This window comes from Scomber scombrus, chromosome 2, assembly GCF_963691925.1.
Source record: "Scomber scombrus chromosome 2, fScoSco1.1, whole genome shotgun sequence".
Taxonomy (NCBI): domain Eukaryota; kingdom Metazoa; phylum Chordata; class Actinopteri; order Scombriformes; family Scombridae; genus Scomber; species Scomber scombrus.
This window is the reverse complement of record NC_084971.1, coordinates 12,560,980-12,582,412: the sequence shown is the minus strand read 5'-3', so window position 1 is coordinate 12,582,412 and position 21,433 is coordinate 12,560,980. Positions and strand designations below refer to the sequence as shown.

The 21,433-nt window shown below is 39.0% G+C and overlaps 1 protein-coding gene and 5 non-coding genes across 7 annotated transcripts; all 6 read right to left on the bottom strand.

Annotated features, from left to right (window-relative positions):
• Positions 1-536: 536 nt before the first annotated feature.
• Positions 537-10,443, bottom strand: vps37a (VPS37A subunit of ESCRT-I). Of its 2 annotated transcripts, none has more exons than XM_062439592.1 (12): positions 9,972-10,443; positions 8,419-8,493; positions 7,674-7,791; positions 6,560-6,663; positions 5,911-6,130; positions 4,588-4,658; positions 4,248-4,375; positions 4,083-4,141; positions 3,907-3,975; positions 3,177-3,320; positions 2,960-3,048; positions 537-2,186 (listed from the first exon to the last, which is right to left on the bottom strand). In XM_062439592.1, exons 1-11 carry the CDS (start codon positions 10,079-10,081, stop codon positions 2,968-2,970), a joined length of 1,179 nt encoding a protein of 392 aa, XP_062295576.1. In that variant the 5' UTR covers positions 10,082-10,443; the 3' UTR covers positions 537-2,186; positions 2,960-2,967. The 2 variants fall into 2 exon arrangements, with proteins under 2 accessions (XP_062295576.1, XP_062295567.1); XM_062439583.1 differs by having other exon boundaries at positions 540-2,186; positions 5,911-6,133.
• A 1,168-nt stretch (positions 10,444-11,611) lies between these two features.
• LOC134002347 (small nucleolar RNA U3) lies at positions 11,612-11,827 on the bottom strand. Its single transcript, XR_009927592.1, has one exon. It is a non-coding gene; the product is annotated as a small nucleolar RNA U3 (small nucleolar RNA).
• Positions 11,828-12,438: 611 nt separating this feature from the next.
• Positions 12,439-12,654, bottom strand: LOC134002322 (small nucleolar RNA U3). Its single transcript, XR_009927588.1, has one exon. It is a non-coding gene; the product is annotated as a small nucleolar RNA U3 (small nucleolar RNA).
• A 4,599-nt stretch (positions 12,655-17,253) lies between these two features.
• On the bottom strand, positions 17,254-17,469 carry LOC134002333 (small nucleolar RNA U3). Its single transcript, XR_009927590.1, has one exon. It is a non-coding gene; the product is annotated as a small nucleolar RNA U3 (small nucleolar RNA).
• A 1,799-nt stretch (positions 17,470-19,268) lies between these two features.
• On the bottom strand, positions 19,269-19,484 carry LOC134002340 (small nucleolar RNA U3). Its single transcript, XR_009927591.1, has one exon. It is a non-coding gene; the product is annotated as a small nucleolar RNA U3 (small nucleolar RNA).
• An 837-nt stretch (positions 19,485-20,321) lies between these two features.
• Positions 20,322-20,537, bottom strand: LOC134002330 (small nucleolar RNA U3). Its single transcript, XR_009927589.1, has one exon. It is a non-coding gene; the product is annotated as a small nucleolar RNA U3 (small nucleolar RNA).
• Positions 20,538-21,433: the final 896 nt, after the last annotated feature.

Below are 21,433 nucleotides of genomic sequence, written 5' to 3'. Positions count from 1 at the left end.
GCAACCATTGTACGTATTGTACGTATATACATTATATGTATGGTATATATATATATATATATATATATATATAAAGTATGTATTGTATGTATATCAACTACAGCAAAGAAGTTATAGTGAGTACTTCCTCTATTTGTCTGGCAGGCTGGTGCCACCTACAGCAGCACAATTTAAAAAGATTTCTCTGATTATCTCTGACTCAATTTGTATTTGTTCTTCAGTTGTGCTTCAGTTAAGAGAGGATTCAGGAAACTTAACACACAAACTTTACATGACAAAGAATTAATAGCAGAATTAAAACAGAAAAATACATCAAATAATCAAAATATTAAATTATGGGAAATGCTTAACAACCTTCCTCGTACATCATTTATTTATAAATCAGCTTAACACTTTGAAATTGTCTGATGATTTTGATACACTATAACTTCCCTTCTGACAAAGAGAAACTTTTTTTTTTGTTGCTGTGAAATAATTGTCACACTGCTGGACATTACTATTACAGAAGAGTTTTCTGGGGTAAGATAAGAAACATCAGGTTTGAGTTGGATGTCAGGCATTTTGGGATGATGATCAAGTTTTCAATGATGTTCAAGTTGTGCTGAGTCCTAGTTATCAGTTTCTTGCCTGTTGTGAGATCAATGATGGCTTAACTTTAAGTTCAGTGTGCTAATAGCGATTGTCAAACAACACATGGAACCAAGATTTATTCTAAATGCTTTATTACTCTAACAAATTAAATAAGAACATATAATACAAGATGTCTGAGTCTTTGATTACAATATAGCCTATTATTAACATTATTTAAATACAGTATCCAATGTCATCAAGTTTTACCTCAGCACTTAACCTAATATTCCTCAACATTATCCCACTTCTTCCGAGGCGCCTAAAGTAAGGGTGTCAGATAATAGTCTGGTTAATATTGTGGTGCTCATCAGGGCAAAGTGGAGATCAGTGTGTCTACATACACAAATATTTTGAATGTAAAACACTCTAGGTAGTGTCAATAAACCGTTAACATGGTTTACAGTACTCTGATTCCCCTGATAATCTGAGTTTACACAACTTGTTTGACTGGTCAATGGCTGGAATACTATGTGATAACCAGCAGGGAACATTTTACCAGTGCCCCACAGAATGAGAAGAAAAATAAAGAGGCTTCATTGGCGTTTTCTGTATTAATACATAGATCCATAATCATTATCCATGTCAGTTTGTAGAGAGTAGACAAATGGTTATTTTGACTCAGAGTACTGCATTAAGAGTGTTTAGACAAATTATTCATGTTCAGGCAAACACACTGATATTTACACTGTGTTCTAGACTTTGCTTAAGTGGGAGACCCACCAACTTGATAAAGAGTCAACCACTTTCTGCAGACAGTATGCAGAATTAAACAGCCAAAATTGTAGGTCTCCTGACAAGACTGTCCAGTCCTTGTTTTGTGTTAAATCCCAAATGTGTTCTTGTTTTTTAATTCCAAATGAAGAATGCCTTGGATAGATAATTTTCACTTATTGATATGATACTGCCATTACTAAGACAGACAAGAGATTAAAGGAGGAGTGCAAAAGTTGTTCTTCTGTCTGGGGCTTTTCTGAGATAATAAAACAAGGACTGGACAATGATCTCAGAGATGGGAAGTACAGACGCCAACATTAGCATTAGCACAATCATCTTATAGTGACATTTACTTGCTCACTGCATGGAAAAATGTAAGATTGGGAATACTGTCCTACGCAATTTGTACTTTCTTCAAAAGGTGTTCACATTCCATACCACTCTGATCAAGTGCACTCAATGTGAAATGAATCCGGGAACAAAACAAAACTCTTTGTCATCACTGTCGAGTCAAAACTGGACAAACAGCGTGTGCAATAGAAATTATCCACAATGTGATCAATCCTCAGTAATGTGGCTGGAACAGCTAAGTGTGTGTCACTCTCCCACATTTGGCCACCTGTGGTGACTCAATAGCTTGTCCATCTTGCCCACAAACGATCCAACTTTTAACAGCTTTTTAGCCCAGCTCTGGGCACAATGGCCTTCTTTTTTCAGCCCACCATGACCATCACCGTCTTCCTCTTTCTCCAAAGTGCCCATTGTTGACTCTGTGTGCTTTTCGTCCCTTCTACTGTCTTCAACGTTTTAGTTGGCAGCAGTTGGCTGAGAAAACACCAAACCTGAGGACCAAACACATGGAGACGATGAATGAACAGACAACTATGACAAGTTTGCTTTCCTTGTTAAGCCTTCCCTCTATAAAGAGACAAGTGACTGTCACGCTCTTGTGTGTTTTGTTCAGTAATTATTTGTATGCTATTTTTCAATTACACGGTACCAATTCAACTCTCCTCACTTTACCTTTCTAGAATTCATTTTTCATTACAGACAGTACTCCTTCAGTGAAGGGAGCGGTTTACAGGGATGACTGTCGCTGATTGCTTGAACACACAGCGCTGCTGTTTGAGTGTCTATGCTGCCGTATTCATAAAACATGGAAGTACTCTGGTATCGTTTTAAGGTGAATGAAGGACATTTCTCTTTGCTTGTTATAATTAATAGTTAGGCTTTGTTGTCATGTTCCAGACTCTTTTTAAAAAAGACAAGAAGAAGAGAGAAAGAGCATGAGTGAGCTGAGAGACAGAGAGAGACAGCATGGCAGTGGTCGAGAGAGGAAAGGTAGCGTTGGTAGATAGAACAAAGTTTCACAGCGGTTACTTACTTAACCAGAAATACATAACCAAACACTCAACACATGATTCACTATGGAGACAGACACGCTTAATTTCAATTTCCTTTTCCTTTTCTGCATCTCTCTTTTTTGTTCATTCATTAATTCCAACCAGTGCAACAGTAAATTCAAAGAAGAGGAAACCAAAAAAGGTGAGTAGAGTCGAGTTGGGTCAGTACAATGTAGTGAAAACGGGGCTTTAAAAACTCAGTGTGGTTGTACCTTGTGTCCTAGTGGCTGGTAGGAAACTGTTCATGTGTATTGATGGACTGTTGCAACTTCTCCTCTTTGGCCCTTCGGCTGTGGCAAAGCTGTGGAATAACACAAAAACAGTCAGTACAGCTTTTTTCTCAAAATGTACTTCTGATAACACTAAAACTCAATAAAGACAATTTATCGAGATTGTCTTCACACAAACTATGCACTTCTGGCCTCTCACCGTTCTCTTTTCCATGAAACTGGTCAGGAATTCGTCTATATCAGTACGTCCTTCCAGGAAGTTTTCAGCTGTCTCCTCTGACTCCTCCTCAGCCTGATGCGCTGCAACCTTCAACCGAGCCTGCAGAGTACTAAGACTGCAACTCTAGTGGGGAAGAGAAGACACAGAAGTTTGAGTAAAAAAAGAGAAAAAAGAGACTTTGTTCAATTTCATGTTCAAGCATGTTTGGAGTGGTTTCTTTTAAAGTTTGCCTCCTACAGTTTTCTTCTTCAACTTAAAACCAGCCCTGCCTTTAAAGCACAGTAGGCAGCACTGGTACTTTCTGGTATTTTCCTCCAGTCCTTTTTCCTCTAGTCTTGGTAATAAAAGGCTGAAAAATGCACAACTTGAGTGAACATGTCTGTTCATGCGCTCATGCCATCACTAAAATTTGCTTTGTGTTTTGTCTGAACACAGTAAATCTTCCTCCCTCCTCAACTGCAGTGTGGTACCTAAGCAAAACCAACAACAAGAAAAGATCCCCAAAACTCAGGCATATGTGTAGCAGAAAATGTTGACATCTGTTGCTAGTTAAGTCGGGACTGGTCCAGCTATTTCACCAAATGATCTCCATTGCTTTAATAGACACGGACTATTCAATCTTTTTTAAGTTACGGGGACTACAACTATTCTTTGCTCCTACCATTTGAAGAAATTACTCATTCTATTTCGTTTCCGTGTAGCCTCTTACCTCACTGAGTTCATGTTGTCTTTGCATCTTTGTCTCAAAGGCTGACTTCATCTGAGTCAGCTGTTCGTACTGTCAACAGACAAAAACACAGATCATGAGCTGCTAGACAATGGCATGAATTGGTTAGAGTTTGAGGTAGAAAGACAGAGTCCAAGAAACAGGAAGTCATAACTGACCTTGTAAAGCATTTCTTGTCTTTTTCCTTCCAGCTGTGGCTCCATCTGAAGGTTTTTCTCTGTGAATCAAAGAAAAAAAGATGTTCAGGTCTTTGTGAATCTCAACTCAATTGCTTCTCTTTCATGAATTAAAGCCTGCAGTTAAGGGTCAGGAGAGGAACTTACTAGCCATATCCACTATGCTGGTGACCAGCTCTTCTTTATCATTGGTGACCTGTTTGAGTTGTGGCAAACTCACAAAGAACTCCAGTAACACATCCTCATTTTCAGACATATCTGACAACTGGGTCAGACTGGGGTAGAGTGTATAGGGTGGACACATAGGTAGAAATAAGGCAGTGGGTAAGAAAACAAGACAATGAAAATGCTGGCTATAGGTACAAAAGACTGTTTCTCTTATCTCATACACACATAACAATCCTTAAACCATACCCCCATGAACCTTTAACAATGTTTGGTTACATCTTAAAGCATTTTAAGTTGATAATATGATGGAATACTCTACTTTGAGTCACAGAGCTCAGGAAAAGACTCAGGAATCTCAGGCATCTTGTACATGTGTCCATTAAGTCCAGCCTAAAAAGAGACAGAGGTAGTGTAAGCCAGTCACATTAAACACTCTGAACCTGACTGATCAGTTGCTAGAAAGGATATCAAACTGAAAGCAAGCCTCTTCATTTGAATGGTTTCATACATAACTGTGTTGGAAAATTCTGGGTTAATTCTTGACTTGACATTTGTGAGGTTTTTTGAGAAACTGAATGAAGTAGATTAGAAGCAGTGTTTCCCACAGAATTTTGAGAGAATATGGTGGTGAGGTCTCAGTCTTGCCCTCTATCTTTTTCTACATTGTGTTTCTTCAAATAACTAAACTAACTGTCTGCTAATCAATAGCCTCAACTTCTAGATGACTTACAAGTAAATCAGGATAAGAGTTGATTTATTTTACAGATAAACAAATAAAGATCTCTCAGTAAGACTTTGCTTCTTTACAGGGAACCAATAAAACCAGCATAATGCTGCTGCTGCGTTCTAAATAGCATGCAAGCTTTTTAGATTCAGAGGTTTGAGGTGGAGCTGCAGGGTTGAGTTGAGGTGTGTGGGGAAGTTTACTTGTGCTGTTGAACGTAACCGCTGTGAAACAACCAGAAAATAACGTTTTATTGATCTGATTCGCCGGCTTTCTTAGTGTCAGTGCTCCCTCTATTCATTCACTCCCTAGCTGCTAATAACAGCGTCCTGTAGCCGCTTACTGGTGGAACAGTGAGGTGGAATAAAGTAGTAGTATTCTTGCATTGAGCAGACTCTCTGAGAGCAGAGGAGAGCAGAGGAGAGCAACGCGACGAGAAGTGACAGCAAACAGCAGCAGAGGCTAGCGTTAGCTGCTCCTCTCCTCTGTCTCAGTGGGGGGGAGCTGAACCCTCTGTGCAGCAGAGTCAGAGACGGTGGAAAATTGTCACAACTTCAATCAGTAATTTAACAATATAATATATATAATCCGCACAAAAGAAGATTACGTATCATCTTATATCTCGTTTGAAGATACGTTGATATGTCTTAAAAACTCAATATACCGCTCAGCCCTAAAACAACGTAACATTTTGGAGAGTGTACAGACGTGTTCAGCTCACTTTTAAACTGTGGCGGCATAAATTAGACTATGGTGGGCCGCCACAGTCTATATAATTAATGGGAAACACTGAGAAGGCAGCATGGATACATATTTTATTTCATAATTTTTAAAAGCTCACTTCATGGTCCTGTGTGTATATGCAGAGAACACATGTTACCCATTACACTTGTATGTCTTTATCCATCATCAGCATACCTGTGAGTCTCCAGTTGGTACAGGCAGTGGAAGGTCAGTAATGAGTCCGTATGGGGCTGGGGCTCGAGGAGGCCCATGGACACTATCGACACCTGGGTGAGACATTGGAGCTGGAGCTTGAGAAGGAGCCGGGGGCGGCGTCTGACTTGGGCCCACATGGCGAGGACCATAGTGGAACGCCTGAGTTGGGTAAGGAGCCATGCCTGATGGCTTGTACATACCGCTGTGGTAAAAATGGGAGGAAGCACAACAATCATATAAAATATGATTTTAGAGAAAACACTATAATAATTAATTTTTTTCCCCCCCGAAAGATTGTTTTTTGTTTTTTATTATTTTATTCTTGTCTTGTTTTAATACTTTTACTCAACATTATTATTTTATTCTCCATATTCATTGGAGGGAAATTAAAACAAAACTAGAAGTTTTACCCCAACTTTCAAAACTAGCAAGCGGAGGTGGACAAAACACAAAAGAGTACAGTGATTAAAAAAGATCAACTTCAACTTAGCTAATAATACATCCTTATAATAAAGAGACCGCAGTTGTGTACTATCTTGCGGGATTTTCTACAGTCAAGGTATGGGAAATGGGAACTATAATGACAATTTTCAAATCTTTACACAGTGCATAAAAAGAGTAGACTCACTATGGAAAGCCAGAGGAACCAGTAGACATCAAGGCAGGAGGACTCTTCCAGAACTCATCCAGCAGACTCTGAATGACCTTACCCAGATCTGAGTGCATCCCAAACTGCAACACACACAACCACAAAAGTACAAAAAATTAGAATAACAGCGCTGATAAAACTACAACATGAACTAACAAAAGAATCAAATAAGTAGATTGTCTTAATGACGAGGAAAGAAGCAAGAAAATGATCAGTGCAAGGAAGGAAAAAAATATCTTGCATCTGTTTTGAACTAAGGCTGAAATATTTGATTGTACACTAGTATCTTTGTTTGTTTGTGCATGATAACAACATATCCTTGTTTTTAGAAACCAGAGAACCCTTATCGTTTTTCCAAACAAATACTCGAGAAACAAAGAAACCCTCATTATGGTGGAATTTGTGAATACAGGGAGATGAAAAAGCAGACAAATTTTCTTCCTACTCAAAAGGTCAGAGTACATTGCCGGATGGCACAGTAAGAGAGACTCTAAGTTTACTAAGTTTTTGTTTTCTATTTGAATGTATCTGAATCTTGCAAATTACCCACTGTTCAGCTGTGGAAACCACCTTTATCAAACTTACACATCTCAGTTTCAGTTTTAGTCAGGGGGAGATTTAATCACTTTGGTTACAGTTATGAGGAAAGGTGTTTCTTTTCACCCGTCATACTGCTGCAGCAACAATACTTGCTCTGTACTGTGTCTCTCTTACCTTTGCATTGAGTAAGGAAACAGTGTAAACATACAGCAAATAGGACGATATCCCTAAATGTCAGGAGTCAAAGTTATGTCAGCCCACCTCTAACACATGTTGCAGCTACAGGTTGGGAACATTTATTAGGCATGCCACTAAAAACTGTGATGTTTTTGCTTTCTGAGCTGACCAAAGGTGATTGCACATCTTACGATTGTAGTTATTTTAACCTTTAATTACTTACAAATTTGAAAAGTAAATGTAATAAGATTCAGTAAAGGAATAGAAAAGGATTTGGATTCAATATGCTGATATGAATTTAATAAAAATTCTGTCAAACACATCCCTATTCAGGAACCATAGGCCTAATCAAATAATGGACTGAAAAGCTACTTACATTACTGATGAGAGGGCTTGTGATCATGGTACCATTATTGCTGTCGACTAAATGGTGACCAACAGGGGGGTAGACACTGACCACCGGCTTCTCCTGAGGAAACTGGGGAGGCAGCAGACTAGAAGAAAGACAAAAGCAAAGTTTGACAACTTTAAAGGAATCCCTGTAACAGAATATACAACAAGATACAATAGAATTGATTAACAGTATATTCATATTGTAATGTGGTAATATGGTGGTGTAATATCTTATTTTCCCTTTATAGCCAAGCCCTATGTGTGCTGCAGTTTCACATGTGATTAACGTGTAAAGCCTTACTGATGCTGTGATAAAAGCTGCTTGATTTAAGCAGCACCTCTCATGAGCATAAACATGTTGACTAGTTCATGGTGTGGCTACTGACGCCAAAAAGAGACATATTGTGGTTCCTAACTGACCTTTCAGCCTGTGAAAATATAAGCACTTAAATATAGATTCTAGTGTAATGTATGGCAGCAGAGTAATGTTTTTGTTGCACTGAATGTGCTTTTATGTGCAGTGTGTGTCACTTTGTGATGCTGCTGACATGTGTTTCCTTTAACAAATCACGCTGCAATTGCAATTTATCAATGCAATACACTTTAATCATTGTGTTCCCATCATCTTATTATGTGTGAGTAATGCAAGCGTGTCTAAACGTTTGTTTGGAAAAGGAAAATCAATATGCAATGAAATTTTGTGACTGTATGTGCAAAGATGTACTCACATGTTAACACTAATGGTGGAGTTGTTGACTGTGAATGGTATCCGGTACTCAACATCCTTCTGGATCTCTGCAAGGCTGTTGAAGAGACAAAAACACAGGGATGTCATCATCAGCACATTTAGAAAACATACTAAATATCTAAATGTTTATGAAAATTCTGCTAGCTTGGAAGAAGACATATAATATAAAGAGGTGATGTCTTTGATGTCTGTCCTGAACCGCCAACTCTACTTCTTAAAACAACATACCAACGTGTGATGGAAACTTGTTTGGGGATTAAGGGGTTAATGCAGCATATGAACAAGTTTTCAGGCATTAGATTGGCAGCTAATGGTTGGGGAACAAGTTCCAACAATGGCCATATTAACTCCATACTGAGTATACTGTATGGTCTATAAATGTAATCTCTTTTTTTTCCCATACACATATTACAATTTACAAAAGCGTTAACTTATGAGGCTATGTCAATATTGTGGCATAATAAAGAAATGTGCCTATAAGTGTATCTAAGTGTTTCAGTATTTATATCTGAACTCGTGAGGAACCACTAGTACAAGGAATATGACTAATGAGAAAACCTGTGCTGTCAGTGTTACGCCATGTGACATTCACATTGTATTGCGCAATAACTGTAAAGCTATACACATTACACTTCAAAGATATCGGTCCGAAGACTAGATCAGATTTTTAAGTAATGTGTACCTTACACAATATGCCTAACAATAAATAATATAGGCCTACAAGTCTCTGACATCAACTCCTGCAGCATAGTTCGGACACTCTTTTCCCATCCACTTATTCATCAACATCATTGCCATCAGAAGGTTCACCAAATTACATGCGGCCTCTAAAAGAAACCAGTTGTACTTCCGTGAGAAAACACACAGAACTAGCAGTGTGTAATCCCATTTCACTGTCACACACAGACCATCACAGTGTGTACCTGCATGCGGTTAATGACTAACTGAGCAGAAAGAACAAATGGTCACTGAGACAACAGAGCTCCTTAGTAAACAAAGGGTAATACTTTAATCTCTACATCTAATTGGCTGGCTCCTCCTTTAACTACATGCACGATAAATTGGCCTGACAAACACTGCAATGATCACAGGACACGGCCTGCCAGCTATAACTTGTGTCATCAACCCTAAAAATAAGCACTATAACTGTCACTAGCTGACATGATTAGCTAGGTTAGTTAGCAAACACAGCAAAGCACATAGCTAAGAGGCAAGGTTAACAAACATTAGCCGCTCAACACGTACAGCAGGTTCATGTACAAGCCTGTCACTCATGTTTACGGCACAATCGGGAGAAAAAATGTGAACAACGAGGCTGTAAACTACTTCTTAGACTGGCAGTGCACTGTTAGCTTGTTGGCTAGCTAAGCTAACGTGTTGTTTACGTTAGATGAGTCAACATGTTCCTCATAACCAACGCCAACAACGTGGCCAACATACATTGTACGGTGTCATATAAACATCATGATCCAGCTCATGAGTAGCACTAGCACCGGGTTGTGGTGTTAGGTGGCCGGGGTGCGTCCACTGTACCTGGGGTGAGCCGCCTTCAGAGACTCGATCTGCCGCTGTCTTTGTTGCTGGAGGCTGTTGAGAGGAGGGAGAGGTCCGGAGCCTTTGGAAAGGGGGAAAAGCCAGTTCATCCTCTCCTGGCGAGACAACCGACTGAACTTGGCGACAGAATTAGGAAGGTGACGAAAACGAAATGAAAGAGAACAAGTGGAGGAGCGGCACAGGGGGAGCAGATTTGAGGCGCTACCCGCTGTTAGCTGCTTGATTGACGGTCTGGTTTGTTGTCCACACGCCGCTCACTTTGTAGTTACGTTACAAAGTCAGAGGGCATGTCCTCCTGTGTCGGATTAAATGTTGATTCCGCCTTTATCTCCACGAGTTTGTGTGAAATCGTACCGCTAACATTAAAATGACTAAATCGAGAGATAATTACAGCTAGAGGAGGACAACAAGCTCGCAAATAAGCAGCAAGAGCTTGATCAACTTATTTACGTGTTACGTCACAGAGCAAATACACGTATGGCGCAACTTCCTGTTTCTTTTTTTAGGATAGAAAAGTCCAACAATGTGAGTTATTTGTATTGTATTAGATTAGTTTAAAACGCCGTTAGATTATTTATTCTTTTTAGCACAGGGCAGAAATGATTAGTCGTTGTATAGTTGTTTGAAAGAAAAACATTTTAATAAACTAATAAAGAAAATGATCTTACATACATGTTTTGTTTGATTCTTGTCTTCTTTTCTTCTTTTTAAGTTATGTGCCGTACAGTACAGCTTAAAAGAATGACATGTAGTTCAGCAAATGCAAGTCAAAGTGTAGGAGGATATGACCCCGGGCTTTGGTTTATTTTAGTGTTACAAATAAAACAGTGTTGGGTTAAATAAGACATTCAGCCCCCTTGTTCGACCCTGAGAAACATCAGTACATGACAGTAAAAAACATGTCATCAAAAGCAGCTGAGTGACTCAACACTTCTTTCAGAGAGCAGAGGATGACTGAATGTACTGCATTCAGACTTTTACCGCTGTGTCACCATCAACAGCTGAGTAATGATCAAAAATGAAAAAAACACAAGTCGATAAATGTCAATCAAGCAGAGCCTGAGTGGGTGTTTCATTGACTGGAGAGGGCCTTCAAAACAATTTGACTTTTTCACAGCAGACATCTTGACACACCACAGTAGGAAAAGCACGGCTGACAATAATAAAATGATGGTTGAGTTTCATGTATCTGCTTTGATTCCAGGGTGCTTTTATTGTGCACACTGGAGAACTGAGCCATCATTCATGTTATTAGTAACACCTGTATTTTTCCTGCTGTGAAAGCAGCCATTTATCCTCCATCCTTTGCTATAATATGCATCACTCAAGTTTGAGGTTAATTTAGTTATTTAATTGTGTCTAAAAAATACAAAATTTCCCAGGCGAAGAACTGCTGTTGTTTTGCAATTATTTATATCCATACAAGATATCACAATTTCAGATAGCACACTCTTACTGTAGCTGACACACTGCAAAACTAAAACACTGTCAAGTAACACTTTCCATCACTTAATCAGTCTAGCTTGGAGTAGATTTAATATTGAATACTCAGCTTAAGAAATAGCCACATGGAGCTTTTGACTAAGTCACATTTCTTATTATTTCCCATTATAGCTACAACCACTCTGATCATATTCCCTCCCTCAATACTCCTAGAAGAAGCAAAGAACAGTCACCAATGACAAAGAGCATATGAACTGAATCATTACTCTCTATCTGCTTCACGCTCAGAAGGGAATATCAAAACTCGTCATCATGGATGGTGAGACCAATCACTTTAGAAACGCATTTCTCAAGTCAGAAACTATAGAAATGATCCCTGAAAGTATAGTCTTAATGTGACTGAGTGTGAAAACTGCATCTCATTCACTGCACAGTGACTCTCACTCAGGGTCGCTGCCTGCCATCAAGCAGCTCCACCAGTTGCTGAGTCTAGTCCAGTCATATATGTTTATGTAAATGCAAAAGCACTGCACAGCCAATCAGTGCCCAGCTGTGATACAGAGAGCACACAGACAACAGAGAAAGCAGCAAATCCATACATTTTAAAAGCTGGAAATAGTGAAAAGTTGGTTTACATGATACATGACAAATCAATAGATTAACAAAAAAGTGTGCCTTTTATTTCAGTGAATTGGCAAACGATTTACTTGACAACTTGATTCAGTACAAAAAGTTATCCACCCATAATTGATTGTAAAACATTACAACTCAACTCAAAATACTGGCAAGACAAAAGTATCACCTCTAAATGATTGATAATCAAACCTTTTGTCTTTTACGCATGTCAAGAGAAAAACGATATGTTTGACTATTTAATACAGTATTAAAATAACCAAATACATCACAAATGGGCTTTTCTCAGTGTGAAATGAAAAATGAAACCTTATATAGTTAACACTAAAAATAAGCTATTTTGGATTTTCAGTTGTACCATTTACTGCAAACCACTCTGATCATGTTCCCTCCCTCACTGCTCCACTAGGAAGCAGTGAACGGTCATCAATGATAAAGAGCATATGAAGTGAATCATTACTCTCTATCTGCTTCACGCTCAGAAGGAAATATCAAAACTCATCATCGTGGTTGGCGAGACCAATCGCTTTAGAAACACATTTCTCAAGTCAGAAACTATAGAAATGATCCCTGAAAGTATAGTCTTAATGTGACTCAGTGAGAAAACTGTATGTCATTCACTGCACAGTGACTCTCACTCAGGGTTTCTCCCTGTTCTCAACAAGCGCTTCTTGTTGATGAGTCATGTCCAGTTTATGTTTTTATGTAAAAAAAAAAACACAAGATAGCCCAGATGTGAGACGAAATGTCCTCCGCTATTTCTACTATTTTCACATTTCACCACCGTATGACAGCCAGCTTCTTATTGCACCGTCAGTGTGGCCACTCTGAGCAGGTTTAAACCGGACATGGTTGAACAAGACAGTCTATGAACTAGTTGGTGTCAAATGTATCCCTACCTCTAGTATGGGTGGGACAACAATTTAATTATTGGTCATCCTGTTGAATGTGTTTTTGATGAATAATTGTATTAAATTCAGAAGTAGTGTAAAAGAGTGATTCTTGGAGTTTGAAGTGAAGAACTAAGCTGACCAACAGTCTAAAACTGAAAAAAGACTGAAACAAAAAATACATTGAATTTTTACTGGATTAGAGTTATCAAAATTATAACAAATCATTTTGCCATTCAACTGATCAACCAACAAATTACACAGCATTAAAGCTGAGCAAACCCTCTCCATCATTGTTTCTAAACTAAAGTAAAATATTGTTTTGAAGTTGATGTAGTTAAGATTGAAACTTTGTTATTAAACATATTGTGTTAAACTGTTACACTACTCTGAACACGTATACATATTTAATTATTTTAAACTTTGACATGATTCTGCAAACTACTCTGATCATATTCCCTCCTTCATTACTCCTGGAAGAAGCGAAGAACGGTCACCAATGACAGAGAGCTTATGAAACAAACCATTACTCTCTTTCCAAAACTAGTTGTCGTGGATGGTGAGACCAAACACTTTAGAAACACATTTCTCAAGTCAGAAACTATAGAAATGGGATCTAATGTCACTAAATGAACAGACTAAATATACATTTCCACTGAGAAACTTTTGTGACTACATACACCTAGCAGCAGCTTTCAAGTGACAAAGAAGGTGGTAGGCAGGCAGACTCAGGCTGTTGTTTGAATGAGTAAAAACTGATTTATTCAGTCCAACTTAACAACAACAAGAACATGTGTCCAAAAATGAAAAGAATACAAACAATCAAAAATGAACTGGCTTAACTCAAGGTACTCAACTAAAGCATGAACAAGTGCACACAGCTACACCCTCGTCCTCTGACCTCCTCTAATTCTACTTTTTTATTTTTTATCTTGAGCCTGGAGGAATAGTTCAGGGCTTGTGCCCTTTTCTATTCATTGAAGGTGGAGCTTGGTGGGCGGCAAGAGGGGCAGGACTCTGGCAGAGGGAGGGCGCATGTGGGCCAAGCAGGAAGAAAAAGAGAAAAGAGGGAGAGAGATAGATGAACGTTGAAAGGACAGAAGGATGAAAATTTAAGGAGAAGTAAGGAAAGGTTAAGGAAAAGAGAAAAAGGGAAAAACAAACAAAAACTAAATAAAATAAAATAAAACCTCCTCTAAACCTACATCTCTCCCCTTAAATAGGCCCTCCTCTCAATTAGGCAGAACCATTACTACAGGGGTATTCTCCCCCTTACCAATTGGCACTCAACAATGCTACTTGTATATAGCAAATACTTGTATCAGTCAACACTGTTTACCACCCATTGTTCCCAACATTTCCATAAGCCAAAACAAGAATTAATCAAACACATGACATGAGCCCTTTAACTGAGTAAAATAAATCCCCCATGCTTAGTCTAGCCCACTGACATCACCAGTGTATAAATACAGGAAGTAGTTGGGTGGTTCTTCCAAAGAGACAATGCATAACTTGAATGTAAATTGTAACCAAATATAATGTAAAATTAAAGCTGCGAGCAGCGTTGGGCGGGACCTCGCCCCCTTGCGCACGTCGGGCCGCGGCGAAGCGGAAAGGTTTCCGTCGGGTGCATTTAGACGCATTCAGACTTGGGCATTTATCGGACACTGCAATAAGTAGATACACGTTACACACACAATCTCTCTCTCTGTCTGTGTAGACATTTAGACTGAGCAACTGAAGTGAACTACCACTTTGATGAGTCAAACAGGAAAGGAACTTATTTCCAGTGAAACCTGTAGATATGTTTGTAGTTCATGCTCATGTAATTCGTGTTTGATTTAGACTTTGACAGCAATGTCAGTGAAATAGTTGACAGACTGCACAGATATCTAAAATCATAATAATACAGTCAATAAACTTGAACTAGAATCAAAAAACGTCCTTATCAGGTATCATGACAAGTTTTCTCCACTGGGTGGCACACTAAGACCACAAATGAACCTGGCTCAGCCAACACACAGTCGTTGCCATGGTAGTTAACGACTGCAGAGCATTGGCAGACTGGAGATGTGGGATTGAATGGGAGAGGAACAGGGTGCACATGTGTATCCGCAGATCAAAAAGTGTAAAACATAGCCGGACCAAATTACACACATCTATAGATGAGACTTGTGGCTACATTTCGACGTTTGAATGAAGTCTATAGCTGAAAGTATGCAGGAATAATATATATATTTTGAAAAAGCCTGAAAAATCGTCCAAAATCATACATTTAAAAGGCAAACTGTGCACTTCCTGTTGGATTTAGGTCAGTGGTGTCAGCGCGTGATTTGTAGGTCTTGATAAGACAAACAATTGAGTTTTGGTTTGATCTTTCTACGACATTCCTATCAGGCGTAGTGGCCGTTTTACTGTTTCTAGGTGGCGCTAGAGAGTTCGACGTTGTTTGTTTTTCCATTTTATTGAACTTATGGCCAGACCTGATGTGCATTCCACATTTGGTGAGTTTTGGAGCAGGTTTAGGGGGTCAAATTAAGGCGCAAAGAGGCGGTTGAAGAAGCATAATAATAAATGGCACACTAACCTGGCTGAGCCAGCTGCATACACACACACACACAGTCGTTGCCATGGTAGTTAACGACTCGAGCACATGAGGAGAGAGCATGGGCAGACAGCAGGCAGAGTGCAGTTTGAATGGGAGAGGAACAGGGTGCACATGTCGGGCCACAGATCAAAAAGTATAAAACATAGCAAGACCAAATTACACACGTCTATAGATGAGACTTGTGGCTACATTTTGACGTTTGAATGGAGTCTGTAACTAAAAGTATGCAGGAATAATATATATATTTTGAAAAGCCTGAAAAATCGTCGAAAATCCCACATGTAACGGCAAATTGTGCACTTCCTGTTGGATTTAGGTCAGGGGTGTCAGCGCGTGATTTGTAGGTCTTGATAAGACAAACAATTGAGTTTTGGTTTGATCTTTCTACGAAATTCCTATCAGGCGTAGTGGCCATTTAACTGTTTCTAGGTGGCTGAAAAATCGTCAAAGATCCCACATGTAACGGCAAACTGTGCACTTCCTGTTGGATTTAGGTCAGGGGTGTCAGCGCGTGATTTGTAGGTCTTGATAAGACAAACAATTGAGTTTTGGTTTGATCTTTCTACAACATTCCTATCAGGCGTAGTGGCCGTTTTTAATTGTTTCTAGGTGGTGCTAGAGCCGTTTTACTGTTTCTAGGTGGCGCTAGAGAGCCCATTTTGGCACTTTTGGGGTTAATTTTTCCATTTTATCAAATTCATGGCCAGGCCTGATGTGCGTGTTGAATTTGGTCTGTCCTGGAGCATGTTTAGGTGGTCAAATTTAGGGTCAAAGTGGCATGAGACTCTCCTCCCATTCATTGTCTATGGGAGCGTTTTGGCGAGGGTTTTTGGGCACTTGACCTTTGAGGGCTTCTAAAATCCAAACCGGACGAGTAATGGAAAAGTTGTTCAGATCGTTTGTGCAGCAGGGTGTGCTCAGTCAGCTATTTAAGTTTGAAGCCGCCACGATGAATGCCCTTGGACAAGATAGCGTTTGTAGCAGGCCAAGAATCGTCAAAAATACCACATGTAACAGCAAATTGTGCACTTCCTGTTGGATTTAGGTCAGGGGTGTCAGCGCGTGATTTGTAGGTATTGATAAGACAAACAATTGAGTTTTGGTTTGATCTTTCTACGACATTCCTATCAGGCGTAGTGGCCGTTTTAGTGTTTCTAGGTGGCGCTAGAGAGTTCGACGTTGTTTGTTTTTCCATTGTATCGAATTTTTCGCCAGACCTGATGTGCGTTCCGAATTTGGTGAGTTTTGGAGCAGGTTTAGGGGGTCAAATTAAGGCGCAAAGAGGCGGTAGAAGAATAATAATAATAGGGGAAAAAAACGGTACAAATTCAATAGGGTCCTTGCCTCCAGGCAAGGGCAGGACTCCTCTGGAGTCCTCGCCCTCTTGCCTTTCGGCTCGGTCCCTAAAAACGATACAAATTCAATAGGGTCCTTGCCTCCAGGCAAGGGCGGGACTCCTCTGGAATCCTCGCCCTCTTGCCTTTCGGCTCGGTCCCTAACAAATAAACCCGGGATAATATGCATCTGCATATGATTACTGGTAAACTAACGGTTTAAACAAACAAGCATAGTCAAATTAATAAATTAAGAGGTGTTTATGGTGAAAGAAAAAGGTGACAAATGATAGGTTTCACCCACATTGTCACAACAGGTACTTTATATTTTATTATTTCACCATTTTGGGCAAACCACTCTGATCATATTCCTTCCCTCACTACTCCACTAGGAAGCAATAAACGGTCATCAATGACAGTGAGCATATGAACTGAATCATTACTCTCTGTCCGCTTCACGCTCAGGAAAGAATATCAAGTCTCATCCTCGTGGTTGGCGAGACCAATCACTTTAGAAACACATTTCTCAAGTCAGAAACTATAGAAATGATCCCTGAAAGTATAGTCTTAATGTGACTAAGTGTGAAAACTGAACCTGATTCACTGCACAGTGACTCTCACTCAGGGTTGCTGCCTGTCATCAAGCAGCTCCACCAGTTGCTGAGTCTCGTCCAGTCATATCTGTTTATGTAAATGTCAGAGCACTGCACAGCCAATCAGTGCACAGCTGTGATACAGAGAGCACAGACAGCAGAGAAAGCAGCACTGACATAAAGAAGGTTGGGTAAACATTTTTTTTTAAATTGTGAGGGAAATGAAGAAGAATAGAGTAGTTCAAAGATTAATAGTTCTCTAACTGATTGATAATCAACATTTCTGTAACTCCTATCAAACAACAGATTTATTGAAAGGGTCTAATGTCACTATATGAACAGACTATATATACACATTCATGAATTCCACGAAGAAACATTTGTGATTACATTCACCTAGCAGCAGCTTTCAGGTACTTTGTATTTTATAGTGATGGGTGGATCGGTACCAAAATATCGATATTTCAATCCTAATAGTCAGTTTTAAGGATGGATCCTCATCTTAAAAAATCGATACAAATCAATAGTTTAATCAGATTATTAAATTTAATATAATTTTCGGAGTATTTTTGCTCATTCTTTCAATTGTTGGTTTGGATAGGAACTACTTTTCCTTCTGCGTTCTCACTCAGCTCCGAGAACGGCTGTAGTAAGGCACACACAGAAACAAACTTGAGTGCCAGTTGCAAAAAATGGCAGAGCGTAAACGGAGCATTGTGTGGAGTTATTTTGAAATGGCCAATAGCCCCGACCCAAAATGTGATATATGTGACAAAACTGTGAGATACTGTGGCAATACCACAAATCTAACGAAGCATTTAAAAAACTGCCACCCAAAAGTGCATGACGAGGTACAAGAGAAACAACGTGAGGAGAGAGAGCAGACAGATACCGCCACTTCATTGAAGTTCATTAACAGACGCGTTTCAGAAAGCCAGGAATTATCCAGGTAACCGGTGATCAGTGTTGTTTTCAATTTTAGTTTGAACCTTTGTGAAGAATTTCACTGTCAAAACTACAGTCTTCACACATGGATCTCACTCTTTCTTTCCCTCTTTTTCTCTTCATATATTTTTTCTCTTTTCTTTTCTTACTATCTCTCTCTCACTCACTCACTCACGCACGCAATCACGCGCGCGCACACACAAACCCTTCTCTCTAATTTCCCTCATCAGAATGTGGACTTGCTGCCCCTTCAGTTCTTTCTTTTTTCATTCTTTCTTTGTTTTATTTACTTCACAGCAAAAGTAGTCCATTTTAAGGCTGTGTAAATTTAACAACAATATAGGACAGGCCAAAGATCTATAGAGCTTCTGTTTGAATGTTATGTTGGAGTTTAGTGAAGCAACCTCTTTTGCACACATCAAAAGGTAGTTGCCTATTTTTGTGTTTGTTTTTCTGGTGAATGATGAGTGGCCTAAATGCAAATAGAAAGTCACACTTTAAGCAATTTTTGTTTGCAAATTTAAAAGTAATCCTCACAAGTGCTTCATTTTATTCATTGTTTACTCTAGTCCAATACTACCTCACTAAAATGTAATAGGAATTGGCTTAAGTGAATGGAGCACTGGCTAAGAAAGTCTTTATTTTATCGGGTTTTTTAAAATGTATGTGAAGAATAAACATTGCTGTACTGCCTGTTTGTTAATTATATGAAAAAAAAACAAATAGATATATTGGTATTTCTTTTGTTTTGTCTGATTTTAAAAAAAAGTGTCAATATCAGGGTACTACCACTTGTATAACTTATTGTATTATTTCACCATTTTAAGAAAACCACTCTGATCATATTCCTTCCCTCACTACTCCACTAGGAAGCAGTGAACGGTCATCAATGATAGTGAGCATATGAACTGAATCATTACTCTCTGTCCGCTTCACGCTCAGGAAAGAATATCAAGTCTCATCCTCGTGGTTGGCGAGACCAATCACTTTAGAAACACATTTCTCAAGTCAGAAACTATAGAAATGATCCCTGAAAGTATAGTCTTAATGTGACTAAGTGTGAAAACTGAACCTGATTCACTGCACAGTGACTCTCACTCAGGGTTGCTGCCTGCCATAAAGCAGCTCCACCAGTTGCTGAGTCTAGTCCAGTCATATCTGTTTATGTAAATGTCAGAGCACTGCACAGCCAATCAGTGCACAGCTGTGATACAGAGAGCACAGACAGCAGAGAAAGCAGCACTGACATAGAGAAGGTTGGGTAAAAGTTTTTTAAATTTTAGGTTTTAGGTTTTTTAAATTGTGAGGGAAATGAAGAAGAATAGAGTAGTTCAAAGATTGCAAAATTACACAGATTATCACAACTCAAAATACTGGCAAGAGAAAAGCCTCTACTCTCTAAATGATTGATAATCAAACCTTTTGTCCTTTATTCGTGTCAAGTGACAATATGTTTGACTATTTACTACAGTATTAAAATAATCAAAGAAATCACAAACCAGCTTTTCTGAGGGTGGGAGATGCAGTTGGTACACTGCTATAGTTCACAGTTTACACTGAATTCCGGCTTTTTTAATAGATATTTTCACAATTTTCTGCAAACCAGTCATCATCACTGTACCATGTTCCTTCCTCAATGCTACACGTGGAAGCAAGGAACGGGTAAACACTGTCAAAAAACTGGCACGACTTTTCTCTAACAGATTGATAATCAAACTTTTTTTTTTACCTCCTATCAACCAACAGATTTATTGAAAGGATATAACGTCACACTATATGAACGGACTATAATTACACCACATGCATCCCACTCCAAAACATTCATAATTACATACACCTGGAAGCAGCTGTCAAATATTTTGTTTGTGCACCATTTTAAGAAAACCACTCTGATCATATCCTTTCCCTCACTGCTCCACTAGGAAGCAGTGAACGGTCATCAATGATAGAGAGTGTATGAACTGAATCATTACTCTCTGTCCGCTTCACGCTCAGGAAAGAATATCAAATCTCATCCTCGTGGTTGGCGAGACCAATCACTTTAGAAACACATTTCTCAAGTCAGAAACTATAGAAATGATCCCTGAAAGTATAGTCTTAACGTGTAACTTGATGGAGACAGGAAGCTATCTACAGGAGAGTCATTCTCACTCAGGTTTCATCTTCACTCTCTCATAAGAATATAAAACAAAGTTAATGTGTAGTGAGCAAAGTTTAGCAACTATGCATCACATTAATATCATGTTAATATTGGCCTAAATGATTTTATTTACTTATAATCACAGTTCACAAGACCCAGCATGCTTTGCGAAGCAGCCACATACGTCATTGCATTTTATTTAATTACTCGCTTTTGAAACACGAAAGTACCAGAATCACTCTGATCTGTGATCGTATTGTTTCAACAATGTAATTAAACTAAACCGGGCAGATTTCTTTGTATATTAGGAGTACTTATTTGGCGTTTACGGGAGGTGAATGTTAGTTTACACGGTGCGTCGTTTATAGTGTTCCTGACAGAAAGCAGCGAGGGGAACATAGTTCCGGCATGTTCCGGATCTACACAACTGGTGGACTACAGACACACCATAGAAGTGGTCTGAGAAAACAGGTCAGTGAAAATGTTCAACCTGGTATTAAATTGCTCATTATAGATTTTTTAAAAAACAATAATAATATGTATTTTTAGTGGTCTGAGACCGACAAGAAAACCTTCCCGTCTTTGGTTTAGCCTTTTGATCGGCAGTTGTCTCAGTTGGACACACGGGGGCAGTATTTGACAAAGATTTCAATAAAAAGAGCTCAAACTTGACAAGAAAACAAACTTTTCACAACGTAGTGAAACAAACAATTTGTTATTAACGTTGTAATGATGCCCTTTGAACCAATGATAACTGAAAAAAACTGTTTCAGCAGACCTCACCATAACGATAATTAATTAGTATCCGACATCATTTAATGAAATTTAACTAGATTATATTCGTTTTTCCGCCTC